Source organism: Borostomias antarcticus, assembly GCF_949987555.1.
Source record: "Borostomias antarcticus genome assembly, chromosome: 6".
In the NCBI taxonomy this organism is placed as follows: Eukaryota; Metazoa; Chordata; class Actinopteri; order Stomiiformes; family Stomiidae; genus Borostomias; species Borostomias antarcticus.
Window position 1 is genome coordinate 14,021,354 of NC_140239.1, and position 22,500 is coordinate 14,043,853.

General features: G+C 46.6%; 1 protein-coding gene across 1 annotated transcript in view; it reads left to right on the forward strand.

Annotated features, from left to right (window-relative positions):
• The window catches only part of ikbkb (inhibitor of nuclear factor kappa B kinase subunit beta), a gene marked incomplete at its 3' end in the record, with an annotated part of 77,702 nt that overhangs the window by 49,563 nt on the left and 5,639 nt on the right, over window positions 1-22,500 (forward strand). The window contains exons 11-17 of the mRNA XM_084440007.1: window positions 50-244; window positions 2,579-2,693; window positions 10,623-10,746; window positions 14,895-15,046; window positions 15,466-15,527; window positions 16,502-16,605; window positions 17,019-17,068. Of these exons, the coding sequence (XP_084296133.1) occupies window positions 50-244; window positions 2,579-2,693; window positions 10,623-10,746; window positions 14,895-15,046; window positions 15,466-15,527; window positions 16,502-16,605; window positions 17,019-17,068 (802 nt within the window). The remainder of the gene's footprint in view (window positions 1-49; window positions 245-2,578; window positions 2,694-10,622; window positions 10,747-14,894; window positions 15,047-15,465; window positions 15,528-16,501; window positions 16,606-17,018; window positions 17,069-22,500) is intronic.

Genomic DNA, 22,500 nt, shown 5'->3' on the forward strand with positions numbered 1-22,500 from the left:
TCTGTCTCTCTCTGTCTCTCTCTCTCTCTCTCTCTGTCTCTCTCTCCAGCTGGTTCATGTGTTGAACATGGTCTCTGCTAAGATTTTCACTTACTCGGTCTCGACCAATGAGAGCGTGGCAGACCTCCAGCAGCGAATCGCACAGGACACCAACATTCCTCCAGCCAATCAGGAGCTACTGCTGGAGGCGGGACTTGCCCTGGAGCCCAATGGAGAGGCAGTGCAGTGTGCTGTGGACTACACAGTAAGATACACACACACAAACACACACAGTAATACTAGACACACACAAACACACACATACACACTGTAATACTACATGCTAATACATGGTACAGTCAATATGTGTGCGTGTTTTGGTTGTTGTTGTGTGTGTGTGTGTGTGTGTGTGTTTTGGTGTGTGTGTGTGCGTGCGTGTGTATATGTGTGTGGATGTACCTGACTTTGAATGGATATATATATCAACACGCCTCTCCCATTTACTAAGCATGCTTAATAGTGACGACACGCCAGTCAGAGAGCCTTAGGCCTTGTCCACACAAGCCTGTATACTTTTGCAACCGAAGTTTTTCGGTCTCCGGTTTCACAAAAATCTTCGTCCCCACGAGTGGCGTGATAGAAAATTATATCTTCCACACGAAACCGCAAAATCCACTACCAAGTGATGTAATATACATGCCAAAGCAATAGGTGGCGATGTAACTTCAAACGGAAAGGCCATTTTAACCAATCAGAAGCCAGAGTCAATACTGGAACAGGAGCGCGGAAAGGTGGAATATACGAAAACACAAACAACAATGGCGACTCGCAGGGACACCAGCCTATTTAATCCACAAACCAAACCATTGTTATATGCACACTGAAGAAGGCCAGATGGCCAAAAACGTTTTGTGCCAATAAAAATACACAAGACATTCCTTTGAGTGCGGTCCCCGTCTATCTTTATTCTGATTCGCAGGGCAGAATCTTTTGTTTGGACAGATACAAACATACGACGTGAAGAAGACGGTAGCTATCGGTGGCAAAGGCAGTTAGTTAACGTTACGATGATTCCTGTACCTGTTTTGATGCTAATGTGAGTTTGAGTTTGCCTCCATTTATGCCTGAGAAACAGAAGTCGAACCAACGCAGCATCAAAATAGCTACAGGAATCATCATTGTAATGTTGGCTAACTGCTTAAACCACCGACAGCTACCGTTAATGTTATGAAAGCTGCTGTTGTGAGCCAACTAGCTTTCACGTTCTTATTGTGCAACTTTACAGCCTGCTATTAGCAGACAGCACCATAGTTGACAAAACCACACTTGCACATCATTTTTCAGCAATTTATTTGGGATTCAACATTCAAAACTGAACATGGAAACTGAATACTACCTGAGTATATTTCAACCTGCTGCCAGTGCCATCAGTGCTCGGTTTGTTTACATTACGCACGCTGCTTGTGTCCATGAATACCCGACGGAATGACGTTCCATGTAGTGTCCGAAAACCGTTTAATCATTCCCTATGTAGTTCACTATATGGGAAACACTACATAGGGAATAGGGAGTGAGTGAACGAGTGAATGATTTCGAACCGTTTCGAACACAGCTGCTGTTTACTTCCTGTGTTTACCGTCGCTCTGACGTCAAACAATGGAGACGAGCAATAAAAGACTGCGGTTATCATATCCACACACAACCGCTGAAACCGGAATTGTCCAAAAACTTCACCCTGGACTCGGGTTTTAAACAAACACGGTTTCAGGGGCCCGAAAGCGCGGTTGCATGTGGACGAACAGTGCAACCGCGAAGACAAATACACGGTTGCAAAAGGGCCTGTCCTCCTCCACCTAGAACCACAGAAGGTTCCACGAGCGAGGAACCTCCAGTTTCCTCCGTTTAAAAAAATAAAACCTAGTGGTAACTTGAATACCAATTTACCACTGGATACCAATTTACCAATAAATTGTTAGCGGTATTTTCTGTATGCTTCCTTATTATTATGTATAGCAGGGGTTCTCGGCCTTTTATAACTTAAGGCCCACTTTTGATTGTTAAAAAAAATTCCAAGGACCACCTTCCCAAACACATGAGATCTGAGGGAACGTTCGCTGGCTATGTTAGCCCAACACATGTGTCTCAACCCCAATGGATGTGATTGGTGTGGTCATTTTTTATTTATATGTGAATTATTGAGTACATGTAGATATAAAATTACCAAACTTTGATTTAATTTTTTTCTAACCATTTGGCAGTAGGCTAGCACTGCCTCCACAGCCCACTGGATGAGAATGGCTGATGTGTATTATACCACCAAGATACATGTATGTGTGTATGTATGTGCATGTACTGTAGGCATATTGTGTCCATCCTAGAAGCTTGCTTGTATCTATGAAACGTGACATGTTTAACGACCAAACAACACGACAGCAAAGGAATTATATTTGAGCCGCTGCAATGTATTTTAAAAAAGCAGACCTAAATAAAGAATTCAAATGTGTGTGTGTGAGTGTGTGTGTGTGTGTGTGTGCGCGTGTGTGTGTGTGTGTGTGAGTGTGCGTGTGTGTGCGTGTGTGTGTGTGCGTGTGTGTGTTAGGAGATCGACGGCCGGCGCACAGACCTCCCGCTGGTCTTCCTGTTCGACCGCTCCTCCTGCAGCTACGAACCCCAGTTCAGCCCTCGCACACTCCCTGACAACATACGCTACGTCCGTGAGTACACACACACACACACACACTCACACACTCACATACACACTCACACACACACACACACACACACACACACACTCACTCACTCACACACACACTCACACACACACTCACTCACACACACGCTCACACACACGATCACACACACACTCACACCCACACTAGGGCATTAACAGTGTGTTTCCCCCCCCCCTCTCTCTCTCTCTGTTTCTGTACCTGAGATAGTCTCAACCTCAACACCAGACTCATGAGGGTTCTTGCGCTGATACACTACGTTAGCTACACTAACTACGTTGCTGCATGCTGCTGATCTCTCTATTATGTAGTATGTGGAGCGCGGAGATTCAACTGACAGGGAGATACTATGCTAGCCATATCGGAGCTAACAAGACAACTAGCAGCTTAAATTACCTTCTGATGATGACAGCGGCAACGTTCCTCACGAGTGTTTGCTTAGTTAGCTACGTTCGCAATACCACATGTGGACAAGTAGCGACGATTGCTCAGTTCGCAAATTCAATTTGTTGTGAAATCCAGTTAGTAAATCCACACGGGCCATAATTACTCCTCCTTACATGAGCTAACGTGAGCTATGCAAATGCCGCGACCAATGCACACATTGCTGACTTACTTCAAGGGGGTATTCCACACAGCTGGCTAACTGGGTAAGCCTCACTTCTGCACAAAGTAAAACCTGGAAAGCTATTTTTTTCTTCAGTCCATGTTCCAGATCTGAAGAGTTTCCAGGTTTTACTCATTGCTAAAGTCAGGCTTACTCAGTTAGCCAGCTTTGTGGAATACCCCCCAGGCCATTATGTTATGGTGTTTTGTTGTTGTTGTTGCTGTATCTATGTAAGCTAGGCTATTCCTCCGCTGTGTAAGTGTGATGACGTCATCACACGACTTGTCGACTTGACTTAGACTTTATTGATAGATAAGTCGACCTGAAAAAGTTGTTAATGCCCTGTAGCACCCGATAATGTAATAATTAACTGATAATGTAATAACGCCTGATAATGTAATAAAAGTTTGACTTAAGTCAATCGAAAATGTTATAAAACCTGATAATGTAATAATTTAACCAATAATGTAATAAAATGCCCTGACTGATAATGTAATACCATTTTTCTGATAATGTAATACCTTATTACATTATTGGTCAAGTTATTACATTATCAGGTTGGTCTTTTTTTTTCAAAACTGGTAACGTAATACTTGACTGATAATGTAATAATCTAAAAAAGCGAATGAATACTGCTGTTAGGGTACTTTGTGGTATACTTTGGCGTACTTTGTGGTACTTGTGGTATACATATATGTGTCTTATGATACTTTGCAATATACTTTTGGGTGCTTTGAGGTACTTTTGTGATATACTTTGGGGTACTCTATGGTATACTTTGCAGTACTTTGTGGTATACTTTGGGGTACACAGCAATACTTTGCAGTGCTCTGCAGTATACTTTAGGGTACTTTGAGGTACCAGCAGTCCCAGCAGGGGGCCCCAGACATCCCTTTCCCTAGCAGCATCAACCAGCTCTGCCTGGGGAATCTTAAGCCGCTCACAGGCCAGTGCGGAGATGTAGTCCCGCCACCTAGTCCTGGGTCTACCCCGTGCAGACCTGCAAACTTGTCACCTTTTGGCTACAACCACCTTTTTTATGTTAACCATGGTAGTTTCAATGAATCTAAAGGGTTTTAGTTTTGTATGTCGTCACCTTTTTCACTACTCCAGAGTTTGCAGGTCTGCCCGTGGCCTCCTCCCAGCCGGACACGCCTGGAACACCTCCCAGGAGGCATCCAAACTAGGTGCCCGAACAACCTAAACTGGCTCCTTTCAACGCAAAGGAGCAGCGGCTCTACTCTGAGTCTCTCCTGGATGACTGAACTTCTCACCCAATCTCTCAGGGAGACCCCAGCCACCCTCTGGAGAAAACTCATTTCGGTCACTTGTATCCGTGATCTCGTTCTTTCGGTCATGACCCATCCTTCATGACCATAGGTGAGGGTAGGGACGAAGATAGACCAGTAGATCGAGAGCTTTGCCTTTTGGCTCAGCTCTCTTTCCGTCACAACAGTGCGGTAAAGCGACTGCAGAACCGCACCAGCTCCTCCGATTCTCCAGCCAAACTCCCTCTCCATGGTTCCCTCACTCGTGAACAAGACCCCCAGATACTTGAACTCCTTCACTTGGGGTAAGGACTAATTTCCTACTCGAAGCGGACAGACCAGCAGAAGCGGTTTCCTGCTGAGAACCATGGCCTCAGATTTAGAAGTGCTGATTCTCATCCCAGCCGCTTCACACTCAGTTGCAAACCTATCCAGAGTTCCTATCCATTGCTGGAGGTCGCTGGCCAATGATGCCATCAGGACCACATCATCTGCAAACAGCAGCGACGCGATCCCCAGCTCACCAAACTGCAAACCCACCTCCCCACGGCCACGCCTCAATATCCTGTCCATGAAAATCTTGACTTACTGCCAAGAACACGGACACAGCTCTTGCTCTGGGTGTACAGGGATTGGATGGCCGGTGGTTCCGCGACCAGGATGAAATCCACATTGTTCCTCTTCAATCTGAGGTTCGACTATCGGCCGGACCCTCCTTTCCAGCACCTTGGAGTACACTTTCCCTGGGAGGCTGAGTAATGTGATGCCTCTGTAATTGGCACACACCCTCTTGTCCCCTTTTTTGAATATTGGGACCACCACCCCAGTCTGCCACTCCTTTGGCACTGACCCAGACTTCCACGCAATGTTAAAGAGGCGTGTCAACCAAGACAGCCCCTCAACACCCAGCGCCTTCAGCATTTCTAGATGGATCTCATCAGTCCCTGGGGCTTTGCCACTGTGGAGTTGTTTGACTACGTCAGTGACCTCCTCCAGGGAAATTGACGATGACCCCCCATCATCTTGCGGCTCTGCCTCAATCGTAGAGGGTGGATTAGTCGGGTTCAGGAGTTCCTCAAATTGCTCCTTCCGACGCTCAACAACCTTCTCAGTTGAGGTCAGCAGTGTCCCATCCTTGCTGTATACAGCTTGGATGGTCCCCCACTTTCCCTTCCTGAGGTGTCTGATGGTCTTCCAGAAACACCTTGGTGCCAACAGAAAGTCCTTCTCCATGGTTCCTCCGAAATGCTCCCACACCCGCTGCTTTGCCTTGGTCACGGCCGAAGCTGCAGCCCTCCGGGCCAGTCGATACCCTGCAACTGCTTTTGGGGTCCTCCGGGCTAACATATCCCGGAAGGCCTCCTCCTTCAGTCGGACGGCTTCCCTGACCCCCCGTGTCCACCACTGGGGGTTACCGCCCCTTGAAGTACCTATGGCCCTCAGGCCACAGCTCCCAGCCGCAGCTTCAGCAATGGAGGCTTTGAACACCGACCACTCATGTTCGATGTCCCCAACCTCCACAGGGATGCCTGAGAAGCTCCGCCGGAGGTGGCAATTGAAATCTCTCCGGACAGGCTCTTCCTCCAGACGTTCCCAGTTAACCCTCACTACACACTTGGGTTTTCCAGGTCTGTCCAGAGGCTTCCTCTGCCATCGAAACCAGCTCACCACCAGATGGTGCTCAGTGGACAGCTCTGCCCCTCTCTTCACCTGAGTGTCCAAAACACATGGCCTCAGATCAGATGATACAATAACAAAAACGATCATCGACCTTCGGCCTAAGGTTTTCTGATGCCAGGTGTCCTTGTGGGCATCCTTGTGTTCGAACATGGTGTTTGTTATGGACAAACCGTGACTAGCACAGAAGTCCAACAACAAAACACCACTCGGGTTCAGATCGTGGTGGCCTCCCAATCACACCCCTTCACGTTTTTCCATCATTGCCCATGTGTGCATTGAGTCCCAAATAGGACTCCAATTAGGGTCTGCAGGAAGGCCGAGTACTCCGAACTGCTGTTCGGTGCATAAGCACAAACCACAGTCAGAGTCCCCCCCCTCACAGTCCTAAGGCGCACGGAGGCGCCTCGTCCACTGGGGTGAACTCCAGCACAGAGGCGCTCAGCTGGGGGCTAGATAGTATAGCCACACCTGCCTTACGCTCCATACCATAAGCAACTCCGGAGAAGTACAACCCCTATCCAGGAGTTTGGTTCCGGTGCCGGTGCTGTTCGTGGAGGTTAGCCCCACCAGGTGAAGTTGGTATCGCTCCACCTCCCTCACAAGCTCCGGCTCCTTCCCCCCCAGTGAGGTCACGTTCCATGTCCCCAGAGCCAGCCTTTGCCACCTGGGTCCGGTCCGTCAGTGCCCTCCGCCTTCACTGCCACCTAGTTGGCAGCGCACCCGACCCCAACAGTTCCTCCCACGGGTGGTGGGTCCACGGGACAGATGAGACGGAGATGTTGTTTCCACGTTGCTCTTTCGGGCTGGGCCCGGCCGGGCTCCATGAAAAGCCCAGCCACCAGGCGCTCGCAGACGGGCCCTCCGTCCGGGCCTGGCTCCAGACGGGGGCCCCGGGCTTCCTCTGGGCTGGGTATCTCTTCAGTGTTCTTCCATCAGGGCTTTTTGCTGGTTAAGGACTGTGGGGCGCAACTCCTCACAGCCCTACTCTGGCCGTTTTGGGCTTAAAACCCTAATCCGCACTTGCTCCACACCTCCAGATGGTATACGGTACGGAGCCAGGCACGAGCAGCACCTGTGGTTTTTGTTCAGAGTGACCTTCTCCTAGATGGGTTGCCTACTATGGCTTTGAGCCACATCTGCCAATGCTATTTGCCCATAGCTGGGACAGTGGTTGGCAGGAGCCAGTGCGTGTCCACACACCGAGATCCCCTACAGTTTAGCCTGGGACCGCGAGTTACACATTTACCATGTGTGGCCGCGGGGAGGCACTGTACTGTAGGAGTCTTGGCAGTGGAGTGGCTTTGTACTGGCAGAAGACTTACGCACTCGGCTCCTCTTTTCACCCTCCATAAGGAGGGCTAGCTGGCGGCGGTAGCTGAAAGCAGAGTGGCAAGCAGAAGCGGCATGCAGCATGCACTAACTACAAGCACTACTACCACAGATCTGCTGCACTACACATCACACAACCCTGCACAGTAATGCCCACACAACTCCCCCATACTCATCTCCAAATGCAGGATGGAGATTGGAGATTAAACCCTTCCTGCACAGGTGCATCCTGGGCTTCCTGACGGGCAGACCTCAGGTGGTGAGAGTGGGCAGCCACACCTCATCTTCTCTCACCCTAAACACTGGAGAAAGTCACCCTCTCACCCTCAACACTGGGCTGTTTCATATCCTCTGTACAAACACGACTGTAGTTACTGTACCTACAATTCTAGCTCAATTATCAATTCACTGATGACACAGCTGCGGTAGGCCTGATCTCCAACAATAATGAGAAGGCCTTCGTGGAGGGGGTGGAGTGCCAAACTAAATGTTGTCAGGGCAACAACCTCCACCCGAACGTCAGTAAGATAATGGAGATGCTAGTGGACTACAGCAGGAAGCAGGAAGATGAAAGTGATTCTAGTGGACTAGCAGGAAGCAGGAGCAGCCAATTGCCTGAACAGCAGTGGGACCCCTGTGGAGACAGTGTATTTACAAGTACAGTATGTTGATGTACAGATCACCAAGGACCAGATTATGAGGGCGTCTGACTGAAAACATCAACACTACCAACATGCTATGGAAGCAACACCATGCAGGACAAGTCACTGTAGAGAGTGTTGGAGATCAGGCCTACCGCAGCTGTCATCAGTGAATTGATAATTGAGCTGGAATTGTAGGTAACTATGCAGTCGTGTTTGTACAGAGGATATGAAACAGCCCAGTGTTTAGGGTGAGAGGGTGACTTTCTCCAGTGTTGAGGGTTAGAGGTTGACTGTCTCCAGTGTTGAGACAGTTGTTGAGTTTGGAGATGAGTATCGGGGGAGTTATGGTATTGCAATCTGAAATATAGTCCATGGATAGCAGCTCTTAACTATAGTTTATGAACAGCAGCCTCACGTAATTTGCCTCATACATTTTGCTTTCAATTCATATAGTTAAAACTATGTCTTAAATTAAATCCTGTCTCCTACTATATAGGCTAAGATAAAATACTGAACCCCTTTTTGAAGGGCCCTACTAATCACTAAGTATCTCAAAGTACTCCAAAGTATACCACAAAGTACCTCAAAGTACTCCAAAGTATGCCACAAAATACTGCAAAGTACTCCAAAGTATAATGCAAAGTACTGCAAAATACTGCAAAATACCACAAAGTACCCCGAAGTATACAGCAAAGTACCCCAAAGTATACTGCAAAGTATACCCCAAAGTATACCACAAAGTACCGCAAAGTACCCCAAAGCATACTGCAACGTACCTCCGTATACCACAAAGTACCACAAATTACCACACATTACTGCAAAGTATGGGTAAGTACCTCAATGTATACCACAAAGTACTACAAAGTACCCCAAAGTATAACGCAAAGTACCCAAAGTATACTGCAAAGTACTGCAGAGTACCACAAAGTACCCCAAAGTATACCACTAACTACCGCAAAGTACTCCAAAGCACACCACAAAGTACCTCAAAGTATTCCGCAAAGTACTGCAAAGTACCCCAATGTTTACTGCAAACTATCGCAAAATATCAAAGTACCCCAAAGTATACTGCAGAGCACTGCAAAGTATTGCTGTGTATCCCAAAGTAAAGTATACCACAAAGTACTGCACAAAGTATACCACAAAGTACAGCAAAGTACCCCAAAGCATAGTGCAAAGTACCTCCGTATACCACAAAGTACCACAAATGACCACGCATTACTGCAAAGTTTGGGTAAGTACCTCAATGTATACCACAAAGTACCCCAAAGTATAATGCAAAGTAGCCAAAGTATACTGCAGAGTACCACAAAGTACCCCAAAGTATACCACTAAGGACCGCAAAGTTCTCCAAAGCACACCACAAAATACCTCAAAGTATTCCGCAAAGTACCGCAAAGTACTGCAAAGTACCCCAACGTTTACTGCAAACTACCGCAAAATATCAAAGTACCTCAAAGTACCCCAAAGTATACTGCAGAGTACTGCAAAGTATTGCTGTGTACCCCAAAGTATACCACAAAGTACTGCAAAGTATACCACAGAGTACCCCAAAGTATATCACAAAAGTACCTCAAAGCACCCAAAAGTATACTGCAAAGTATCATAAGACACATATATGTATACCACAAGTACCACAAAGTACGCCAAAGTATACCACAAAGTACCCTAACAGCAGTATTCATTCGCTTTTTTAGATTATTACATTATCAGTCAAGTATTACGTTACCAGTTTTGAAAAAAAAGACCCACTTGATAATGTTATAACTTGACCAATAATGTAATAAGGTATATCATTATCAGAAAAATGGTATTACATTATCAGTCAGGAAATTTTATTACATTATTGGTTAAGTTATTACATTATCAGGTTTTATTACATTTTCGATTGACTTAAGTCAAACTTTTATTACATTATCAGTTAATTATTACATTATCGGGTGCTACATGCCCTAACACACACACACACACACACACACACACACACACACTCACTCACACACACACTCACGCACACACTCACACACACACCCGCGCTCTCACACACGCACTCACACACACTAACACACACACACACTTACACACACACACACTCACACACACTTACACACACACAGAAACACACTCTGTCTCACACACACACACTCACAAATAAAGACACACACACACCTGGCTGCATAAAGACATCACAGACACGCACACACACATACACCAGGATGCACAGAGACATGACTGTGCGTGTGTGTATGTGTGTGTGTATGTGTGTGTGTGTGAATATTTGTGTGTGTGTGTGTGTGTGTGTGTGAATATTTGTGTGTGTGTGTGTGTGCATGTGTGTGTGTGTGTGTGTGTGTGTGTGTGTGTGTGTGTGTGTGTGTGTTCTCAGAGACGGACCCTCTGCAGGTGTTGTCCTACTCTGCCTTGAGGAGGACCTGGGGTCAGGCCTGGCACAGCATCCGCTCCCTGAGGGAGGACTGCCAGAGACTACAGCAGGGACAGAAGGTGGCCATGTAAGACACACACACACACACACACACACACCTGGTAGAGACTACAGCAGGGACAGAAGGTGGCCATGTAAGACACACACACACACACCTGGTAGAGACTACAGCAGGGACAGAAGGTGGCCATGTAAGACACACACACACACACCTGGCAGAGACTACAGTAGGGACAGAAGGTGGCCATGTAAGACACACACACACATACACACACACACACTAGGGGTGGGGGAAAACGGGTTAGAAAAAGAAAAACGTTGTAAGTTGTAAGTAAGTAAACCTGAGTAAATTCCTTGTGTCTGCCTTGCATAAAATGTTTGACAAAAGTTGGTGAATCCTAAGTTCCGTAACGGACGTGAACGTGAAAACAAACGTGCCGTATTTACGTTTGAGTTTTGGTGAAGATGGCTGAGTATGAGGAAGAACCTACAGTATGCAAGCACCTTGGCTTCTATGAAGTTGAAAAGACCTGGACTAGAGCCACACAGTATGCAAGTTGTGTCGAGCTAAAACAAAATCCTTTGGGAACTCAACAAACATGAGGCATCACATTTCATGTTTCCACCCGGAGCCTGGAGGAAGAGCAGTAATCTCAAATAAAAAACGTTGATGCATCAAGATACATCAATAATCGTTTTATAATAGATAATCGTTTCATAATCGCCCTCTGAATCAGAATTGAATCGAGTCATAAAGTTTCCTAGAGATTCCCATCCCTAACACAAACCTACACATAGTGGTGTAACAGAACGTATTTGATCTGGGATCCGTACAGATCACCCCCGCGTATTAACTGTGAAATGTAACCAAGTAATAATTCCCTAATATAAATCTTGATGCTGAGTTGCAGTGAAACAATAGACAAGGCAGACATGCATGCTATGTGGGAGAATACTCAGAAGCACAACAATTGGTTGATTATGAAAAAAACAAATCCATGTTGAATCCAATTTTTAGCATTTCGCGTTGCAAAAAATGAGTCATGGCTAGCCCTAGCAGAGTGAGAGTCATGGCTAGTGCTAGCAGAGTGAGAGTCATGGCTAGCCCTAGCAGAGTGAGAGCTATAGCTAGCCCTATCAGAGTCATGGCTAGCACTAGCAAAGTGAGAGTCCTAGCCCTAGCAGTGAGAGTCATGGCTAGTGCTAGCGGAGTGAGAGTTGTGGCTAGTGCTAGCAGAGTGAGAGTTGTGGCTAACGCTAGCAGAGTGAGTCATGGCTAGCCCTAGCAGAGTGAGAGTCATGGATAGTGCTAGCAGAGTGAGAGTCGTGGCTAGCCCTAGCCCTTGAAAAGCCTCCCGCATCATTCAAGTTGCATGTATAGGAGCATGTTGGCTTCCCTGTGTTTTGCAGAATTAATGGAAAGCATGTTATAGTTGTCTCCCTTATTTAAAAAAAAGATTCTGATCTGAAAGAGATTCTGATCCGTTAGCAGAGTGAGAGTCATAGCTAGTGCTAGCAGAATGAGAGTTGTGGCTAGTGCTAGCAGGAGAGTTGTGGCTAGCGCTAGCAGAGTGAGAGTCATGGCTAGCCCTAGCGGAGTGAGAGTCATAGCTAGTGCTAGCGGAGTTCGAGTCCTAGCGCTAGTGAGAGTTTTGGCTAGTGCTAGCAGAGTGAGTTGTGGCTAGTGCTAGCAGAGTGAGAGTCATAGCTAGTGCTAGCGGAGGGAGAGTTGTGGCTAGTGGTAGCAGAGTGAGAGTTGTGGCTAGCCATAGCGGAGAGAGAGTCATGGTTAGCCCTAGCGGAGGGAGAGTCATGGCTAGCCCTAGCAGAGTGAGACTTGTGGCTAGCCCTAGCAGAGTGAGTCATGGCTAGTGCTAGCGGAGTGAGAGTCATGGCTAGTGCTAGCAGAGTGAGAGTCATGGCTAGTGCTAGCAGAGTGAGAGTCATAGCTAGTGCTAGTGGAGTGAGAGTCCTAGTGCTAGCAGAGTGAGAGTTATGGCTAGTGCTAGCTGAGTGAGAGTCATAGCTAGTGCTAGCGGAGGGAGGGAGAGTTGTGGCTAGTGCTAGCAGAGTGAGAGTCATGGCTAGCAGAGTGAGAGTCATGGTTAGTGCTAGCAGAGTGAAGTGCTAGCAGAGTGAGAGTCATGGCTAGCCCTAGCAGAGTGAGTCATGGCTAGTGCTAGCGGAGTGAGAGTCATGGCTAGTGCTAGCAGAGTGAGATTCATGGCTAGCGCTAGCAGAGTGAGAGTCATAGCTAGTGCTAGCGGAGTGAGAGTCCTAGTGCTAGCAGAGTGAGAGTTATGGCTAGTGCTAGCTGAGTGAGAGTCATAGCTAGTGCTAGCGGAGGGAGGGAGAGTTGTGGCTAGTGCTAGCAGAGTGAGAGTCATGGCTAGCCCTAGCAGAGTGAGAGTCATGGTTAGTGCTAGCAGAGTGAGAGTCATGGCTAGCCCTAGCAGAGTGAGAGTCATAGCTAGTGCTAGCAGAGTGAGAGTAATAGCTAGTGCTAGCAGAGTGAGAGTTGCGGCTAGTGCTAGCAGAGTGAGAGTTGTGGCTAGCAGAGTGATAGTTGTGGCTAGTGCTAGCAAAGTGAGGGTTGCGGCTAGTGCTAGCAGAGTGAGAGTCATGGCTAGACCTAGCAGAGTGAGAGTCATGGTTAGTGCTAGCAGAGTGAGAGTCGTAGCTAGCCCTAGCAGAGTGAGAGTCATGGTTAGTGCTAGCAGAGTGAGAGTCATGGCTAGCCCTAGCAGAGTGAGAGTAATAGCTAGTGCTAGCGGAGGGAGAGTTGTGGCTAGTGCTAGCAGAGTGATAGTCATAGCTAGTGCTAGCAAAGTGAGGGTTGTGGTTAGTGCTAGCAGAGTGAGAGTCATGGCTAGCTCTAGCAGAGTGAGAGTCATGGATAGTGCTAGCAGAGTGAGAGTCGTGGCTAGCCCTAGCCCTTGAAAAGCCTCCCGCATCATTCAAGTTGCATGTATAGGAGCATGTTGGCTTCCCCGTGTTTTGCAGAATTAATGGAAAGCATGTTATAGTTGTCTCCCTTATTTAAAAAAAGATTCTGATCTGAAAAAGATTCTGATCCGTTAGCAGAGTGAGAGTCATAGCTAGTGCTAGCAGAATGAGAGTTGTGGCTAGTGCTAGCAGGAGAGTTGTGGCTAGCCCTAGCAGAGTGAGAGTCATGGTTAGTGCTAGCGGAGTGAGAGTCCTAGCGCTAGCAGAGTGAGAGTCATGGCTAGTGCTAGCAGAGTCAGAGTCATGGCTAGCCCTAGCAGAGTGAGAGTCATGGCTAGTGCTAGCAGAGTGAGAGTTGTGGCTAGTGGTAGCAGAGTGAGGGTTGTGGCTAGAGCTAGCAGAGTGATTGTCATGGCTAGCCCTAGCAGAGTGAGAGTTGTGGCTAGCCCTCATGGAGGGAGAGTCATGTTTAGCCCTAGCAGAGTGAGAGTTGTGGCTAGTGCTAGCAGAGTGAGAGTTGTGCTAGCCCTAGCAGAGTGAGAGTCGTGGTTAGTGCTAGCAGAGTGAGAGTTGTGGCTAGCCCTCATGGAGGGAGAGTCATGGATAGCCCTAGCAGAGTGAGAGTCGTGGTTAGTGCTAGCAGAGTGAGAGTTGTGGCTAGAGCTAGCAGAGTGAGAGTCATGGCTAGTGCTAGCAGAGTGAGAGTCGTGGCTAGCCCTAGCAGAGTGAGAGTCATGGTTAGTGCTAGCAGAGTGAGAGTCCTGGCTAGCCCTAGCAGAGAGAGAGTTGTGGCTAGCGCTAGCAGAGGATGGGAAGAACTTGAAAAGCCTCCTGCATCATTCAAGTTGCATGTATAGGAGCATGTTGGCTTCCCTGTGTTTTGCAGAATTAATGGAAAGCATGTTGTAGTTGTCTCCCTCACATCCGAAAAAGAACCCCATCGTGACACAATCTGTGAGTTTTGTGATCTGTTGCACCCCTACTCACACACACAGACACACATTCACACACACACGCACACAGACACAGACACACACACATACTCACACACACACACACGTACAGTACAGTACACTCAAACACATTCACACACACACACACAAACACACACAGATACGGATATGGTCATACACTCTCCTGCTCTCTCTCTTTTTCACACACACTCCTGCTCTCTCTCTTTTTCACACACACACACACACACACACACACACACACACACACTCACGCACACACTGGAACCCAGTTGATCTCCGTCCTCGTGTCCTACAGCATGAGTCTGCTGAGGCACAACTCGTCTCTGTCCAAGCAGAAGAACCAGATGGTGTCCATGCACCAGAGACTGACCGCCAAGCTGGACTTCTTCACCACCAGCCTGCACATCGACATGGACAAGTACCAGGAACAGAGGACCACCGGCATAGGTACAGTACTGACTCTGTGTGTGTGTGTGTGTGTGTGTGTGTGTATGTGTCTGTGTCTGTGTCTGTGTGCGTGTCTGTGTGCGTGTCTGTGTGCGTGTGTGTGTGTGTGTGTATGCGTGTGTGTGTGCGTGTCTGTGTGCGTGTCTGTGCGTGTGTGTGTGTGCGTGTGTGTGTGCGTGTGTGTGTGTGCGTGTGCGTGTCTGTGTGCGTGTGTGTGTGCGTGTGTGTGCGTGTGTGTGTGTGCGTGCGTGTATGTGTGTGTGTGCGTGTGTGTGACGGGCAGGGTAGGGTGGATACTGGTACTACTAGGTTCAGATACTGGGTATCTTATTAAGCCTAGTACTTTCATGAACATAGCGTTCTGTGACATTCAGTGAGGATGATGATGATGATGATGGTAATGTGGTTACTGTTTCCAGCCTCTGAGAAGCTGCTGGGTGTTTGGAAGGAGATGGAGCAGACTGCAGTCAGCTGTGGCCAGGTAAGACCTTGTCTGTTAAATGTGTGTGAGTGTTGTGTTTTTAGGTCATAGGTTCATCTGTTGCGTTTGTGTGTGTTTTAACATGTGTTTGTGTGTGTGTGTAGCCCATAAGTTTCTGCATGCCCAGGGTGGGATTCGAACCCCAGTCTCCCACGTTGCAAACAGCGTTTTAACCAGCTACACCAATTAAAGGTTCTAGCTCTCTATCAGTAGCCTGGTATGACCATCCCGATCTAGCGAGCTCACTGCTTCGCTCCGCAATATCGGTCTGGCCTTCGCCCCATAGAGAGCGATTTTGTGGGCGGGGGTACTTGCCTTGACAGACAAACACCTTCAGCCAATCAGCGTTCAGCAAACTTTTGCCAAATCCAGTCGGAAGAACGGCAAAAACGTCTTTTCCACCGAGAAACTCCGCTAGTGCATACTCTTGTTCTTGTTTAAGTGTTGTGATTAAGTCTATTTCTGCAATAACTGCACTTATAGCTGCGTTTATTCTTCTAACGTTAACGTTACCACTCGTTGCTTCGGGAGCCACCATGTTTGTTTACCGAGCGGCAGGGACACGAACCAATCAGGGGCTGCTGTGGGTCGGGAGAGCAGTTAAAACGCAGTCCCTGATTGGCCCTGTATGGTCTGGATACGGGACGGTCGTACCAGACTACTGTATCAGCGCAGGGTGTCCAGTATTCATCTGGCTTGAGAGAACGGGATGGTCGTACCAGACTACTCTATCAGCGCAGGGTGTCCAGTATTCATCTGGCTTGAGAGAACGGGATGGTCGTACCAGGCTGCTCTATCAGAGTAGGGTGTCCAGTATTCATCTGGAGGAATTTAACCAACAACTCACTACCTACTCAGGACTCACCAGGATACTCATTCAGTTGTGTGTGTGTGTGTGTGCGTGTGTGTGTGTGTGAGTGTGTGTGTGCGTGTGTGTGTGTGCGCGCGTGTGTACGTGTGTGTGTGTGTGCCAGGCGGAGAGTGTGAGTGAGTTGGAGGAGGAGATGATGCAGCTGCAGACAGACATCGTGGACCTACAGAGACAACCCTGGAGAGGAGGAGAGACCCTGGATACACTGTGAGAACCACCTAACCACAACCACAACACTAACCACAACCCTAACCACAACCTTAACCACAACCTTAACCACAACCCTAACCACAACCCTAAACACAACCACCCTAACCACAACCACAACCCTAACCACAACCACACCCACAACTACACCCACCACAACTACACCCACCACAACCACACCCAAAACTACACCCACCACAACCCTAACCACAACCACAACTACAACCACCACAACCACAACTACACCCATCACAACCACAACTACAACCACCACAACTACACCCACCACAACCACACCCACCACAACCACATCTACACCCACCACAACCAAACTATAACACTGCTTTCTCTCTCTCTCTCTCTCTCTCTCTCTCTCTCTCTTTCCACCCCCTCTCTCTGTGGTTGTGTCTCAGGGAGGGGAAGGCCATGGAGCTGGTCCGTAAGCTCAGAGAGAAACCAAGAGGTCTGATACTGTTCTATATCAACCTCTTAACCTGACCTTGACTGTTCTATACCAACCTGTTAACCTGACCTTGACTGTTCTATACCAACCTGTTAACCTGACCTTGACTGTTCTATACCAACCTCTTAACCTGACCTTGACTGTTCTATACCAACCTGTTAATAACCTGACCTTGACTGTTCTATACCAACCTGTTAAAACCTGACCTTTGACCTTGACTGTTCTATACAAACCTGTTAACCTGACCTTGACTATACCAACCTGTTAATAACCTGACCTTGACTGTTCTATACAAACCTGTTAATAACCTGACCTTTGACCTTGACTGTTCTATACAAACCTGTTACCCTGACCTTGACTGTTCTATACCAACCTGTTAACCTGACCTTGACTGTTCTATACCAACCTGTTAACCAGGGGTGTATCTAGGATTCAAAAACATTAGGGGCTAAGGGAAAAGCATCAGGGGCTGAAGTTCAGAGCGGGTGAAACCTGCAGGAAAATATATTTTAGGGGCCCATTTGGTTTTGCCACCATGCACCAAAGACACACAAACCATAAACAGTGTTTCCCACAGGATTTTGGGGAGCTATGGGGGATGGACCCCTGACCCTCTAGGGGTGTCCGGGGGCATGCCCCCCCTGGAGACATTTTTTAACATTGTTAATTTAAATGCATCAATTTGGCACACTTTGAGAGCAAAATCAAGAAGCCATAGCAATTTAATAATCAGACCACTTTTGGTTATGAAAGGGGATGGCAAAGAAGTAATCATACACAAATCATGGTAAACAAGACGGGACTTTAATAAATAAAAATCAATATTAAATAGCATCCAGTGTCGTGCCCAGTCTTTTTTAATGAGAATACAGGTAACACCCTGACAAACAACTCAATGTGCCACATTTCCATCTACTGTACAAAATACTATTTAATGCAACATACTGCGGGACATGAGCCCTTAAAAAATGTCAGTTCTGAAAAAGAAAAATCTGGGGGGGAAATGTGCCAGTGGAAGCTGAAAAAGAGCTAGCTGACCATCATCTAATAGAGATCCCTCAGAGATGGCAATCATGCAGTCTGAACGAGGCTTCCCCTCTGACACTAACAGCTGCCACACACCAGGGCAGAGGGCCTGGACATCTCACTGGTCTAATATATCTCCCACCCTCTAAGCACAGCGCAAAACACAACGGCGTTCGAGTTTTATTTTTAATGACAAGTCAAAACTTTTGATAACCAGTGGTGTCTGGTGGGTCCTAGAACCGGGAAAGACAGGACCAATGAAACGCGCGCACAGCGCGTACAAAATTTTTGGGGGTGCGCTTTCAAAGCATGTCCTGATGGGAGGTTTCACAGCACCAGAAGGGCGCTGAGCAATGGCATTTTTATATATAAAAAACTTACAGGAAAACTACAGTAGCCTAGGCTAGATAGATAGATAAATACTTTATTAATCCCCTTGGGGAAATTCGGGTGTCTCGCCACTCTATCACAGGCGCCCCCCCCCCCCCTCCCCCGTCAACAAAACGAAACTGAAGGTGTTCCATCTCCCCGCGTCGGCTCGGCTCGTGGCCTGACTGGGGCTACATTTCCCGGCATGAAATATTCACCCAGTCCGGCCCTGATCACAGGACATACATACATAACTACTGATGGCTACTGATGTTTTTTAACACATCAACAAAGGCCAATAATTTGACCGAAACAAGCAAGCTTTTAAGTAGGCTACACACTAAATAAACTACAGAGCCATTATATGACAACAATGGCCAAACACCACGAAGAAGAATGACAGAACGATAAAATACACCCCCTTATGGCACAGCACGCAATAGCCTACTCCCCTAATCAGTGTTTAGGCTAGGCTACTAGGCTTATTAGCCCACCGCTCCAGGAAGCAAAGTTCACACTCTCGAGTGCTGATTAAATCTAGGCAAAGCAAAACGCACAGCCATAACAACTGGCAATTAATCACAAAAGACCTACCTTATATCTAGGGCTGCCCCCTGAAAGTCGACGCGTCGAATCATCAGTCGGAGACCCTTAAAGGACAATGCTCGTTTTTGACAACCTGGACCTTATTTACGACATATTATAAGAAGTTTGACTCACCGAGATCACTTTTGTGTAGTTCGGAAGCCGCGAGTGTAGCCGGAGAATAGCCAGTCTGCGCGCTGGCCTGTGCGCATGCGTGCTGGAGCAAGTGGGGAAAGGCGTGTAAAGATCATATTACAGAGGCTAAAGACCCCGTATTTGAAAACCACAACAATGCCTCGCTTTGAGGAATCTCAACTGTCGATTCATCCAATCTGATTGATGAAAACAACCGTTTAGCGGCCGAAAATAGATTTTGAGAAACTGCATTCTCGTTGCCCCGATCACCGCCATTACATGGATATACTGGCTCGCGCTGGATTTTAAATTTCTTCTACAGGCCTCTGAACTACACAAAAGTGATCTCGGTGAGTCAAACTTTTTATAATATGTCGTAAATAAGGTCCAGGTTGTCAAAAACGAGCATTGTCCTTTAAGTCGACAGAGATTCTTTAAGTCGAGCAGTCGTTTTCTGCTCCACTGTCAAGGTCTAGGAGGTGGACTAAGATCAAGGACAGGCCAATCATTCGTTTTAGACCTAGGCTATTACCGTAGCTATTTGTTGGGCTGTAAAAGAAGAGTTAAGACTGATATAGCAGAGGGAAGAAGGCAGGGAGCCCCTCTCCCCTCCGCTAAGCGTCTAGCCTAGCCTACTATGCGCCAGCAATCACGTGCATTTCCCAAATGGAATATCACACTGCTTTCCTAAATCAATCTTCTTGTTTATCCAATGGTAAAAATAGGGTCTCCCATAGACAGCTTGAGCTCTAACGTCTGTGAAAATGCTTTAGTGACAGCCAAAACATTTCCTTGTTGACTGCTGCCCAACGTATGAGCCGATTCGCGCAAGCATTCAAATGCGCAGTTGAGGAGACTATCGTCAAATTGCCCAACCCTAATGTAGGATATGTGAAACTGTATAAAAACATGGGGGCATCCGAAGTAGATGGACAATGCTAGATGATTCATGTTTAACAAGAAAACAGGTGTCTTTTATTGTGCAGCCTGCAATTTTGAGTTTGAGTTAAGTTTCACAGCTCTCCCGACTCCGGCGGTCTCCCCTCAGCCTAGACATATGGGGGGGAACGAATCTCCCGATGTCACAAAATGGATATGAAGACAAAATGTTTAAGATATTGATAACCTGTCTATTAATTATCTCGATTATTAGTGGTCCAAACAATGGACAATGCAAGAAAGAGGGATGGGCTGCACTTGAAACAAGCTATCAAACACATTCGGAGGCAGCGGAGAGGATTTTAGCGGAGCGGAAATATGAGCAAGGCTTGTAGCACCCGATAATGTAATAATCAACCGATAATGTAATAACGCCTGATAATGTAATAAAAGTTTGACTTAAGTCAATCGAAAATGTAATAAAACCTGATAATGTAATAACTTAACCAATAATGTAATAAAATGTCCTGACTGATAATGTAATACCATTTTTCTGATAATGTAATACCTTATTACATTATTGGTCAAGTTATTACATTATCAGATGGGTCTTTTTTTTTCAAAACTGGTAATGTAATACTTGACTGATAATGTAATAATTTAAAAAGTGAATGAATAATACTGTTAGGGTACTTTTTGGTATACTTTGGCGTACTTTGTGGTACTTGTGGTATACTTTGGTGTGTCTCATGAAACTTTGCAGTATACTTTGGGGTGCTTTGAGGTACTTTGTGGTATACTTTGGGGTACTCTGTGGTATACTTTTCAGTACTTTGCAGTACTTTGTGGTATACTTTGGGGTACACAGCAATACTTTGCAGTACTCTGCAGTATACTTTGGGGTACTTTGAGGTACTCTGCGGAATACTTTGAGGTACTTTGTGGTGTGCTTTGGAGTACTTTGCGGTACTTAGTGGTATACTTTGGGGAACTTTGTAGTACTTTGCAGTACTTTGTGGTATACTTTTGGGTACTTTGAGGTACTTTGCGGTACTCTGCGGAATACTTTGAGGTACTTTGTGGTGTGCTTTGGAGTACTTTGCGGTACTTAGTGGTATACTTTGGGGTACTTTGTAGTACTTTGCAGTACTTTGCAGTACTTTGTGGTATACTTTGGGGTACACAGCAATACTTTGCAGTACTCTGCAGTATACTTTGGGGTACTTTGAGGTACTTTGCGGTACTCTGCGGAATACTTTGATGTACTTTGTGGTGTGCTTTGGAGTACTTTGCGGTACTTAGTGGTATACTTTGGGGTACTTTGTAGTACTTTGCAGTACTTTGCAGTAAACTTTGGGTACTTTGCAGTATACTTTGGGGTACTTTGTGGTATACATTGAGGTACTTCTTTGCTGTATACTTTGGGGTACTTTGCTGTATACTTCGGGGTACTTTGGTATTTTGCAATATTTTGCAGTACTTTGCGCTTTACTTTGGAGTACTTTGCGGTACTTTGTGGTATACTTTGGAGTACCTTGAGGTACTTTGTGGTATACTTTGGAGTACTTTGAGGTACTTGGTGATTAGTAGGGCCCTTCAAAAAGGGGTTCAGTATTTTATCTTAACCTATATAGTAGGAGACAGGCTTTAATTTAAGACATAGATTTAATAATATGAATTGAAAGCAAAGTGTATGAGGCAAATTATGTGAGGCTGCTGTTCATCAACTATAGTTAAGAGCTGCTATCCATCGACTATATTTCAGATTGCAATACCATGAGCTGAGATGACATATGAAATTGGACAGTTCACCTAAATAGAGAAGTATACATATGGATCTAGAGAGAGTATGTATGTATATTCACGTTTATTTACAGAATGTAGATTTTTATAATCTAGCAGGTATAAATATACAGTGCTGTTGTGCAGAGTATAGTACTGAGTTAAGGACAGAGATGAGCAGAGTGTACTCATTCCGGATGTGGATGGTCTGAAGGTAGAAGCTTCTTCTGAGCCTCTGTGAGTTGATCTTCTTCAGTAGGCAGTACCTGAGCAGAGAGAAGAGGCTGTTGTCCGAGTGGCTGGGATGTTTCAACATTCTCCTGACCTTGGTCCTGCAGCGCCGTGTGATGTCCTGGAGGTGTGGGAGATATGTTCTGCTGACCAAACACTCTCTACAGTGACTTGTCCTGCATGGTGTTGCTTCCATAGCATGTTGGTAGTGTTGATGTTCTCAGTCAGACACCCGATCAATCATGCGTATACGGGGATGTTTGTTGTCCATGTCTGGTGATCTGTACATCAATATACTGTACTTGTAAATACACTGTCTCCACAGGGGTCCTACTGCTGTTCAGGCAATTGGCCGCTCCTGCTTCCTGCTAGTCCACTAGAATCACTTTCATCTTCCTGCTTCCTGCTGTAGTCCACTAGCATCT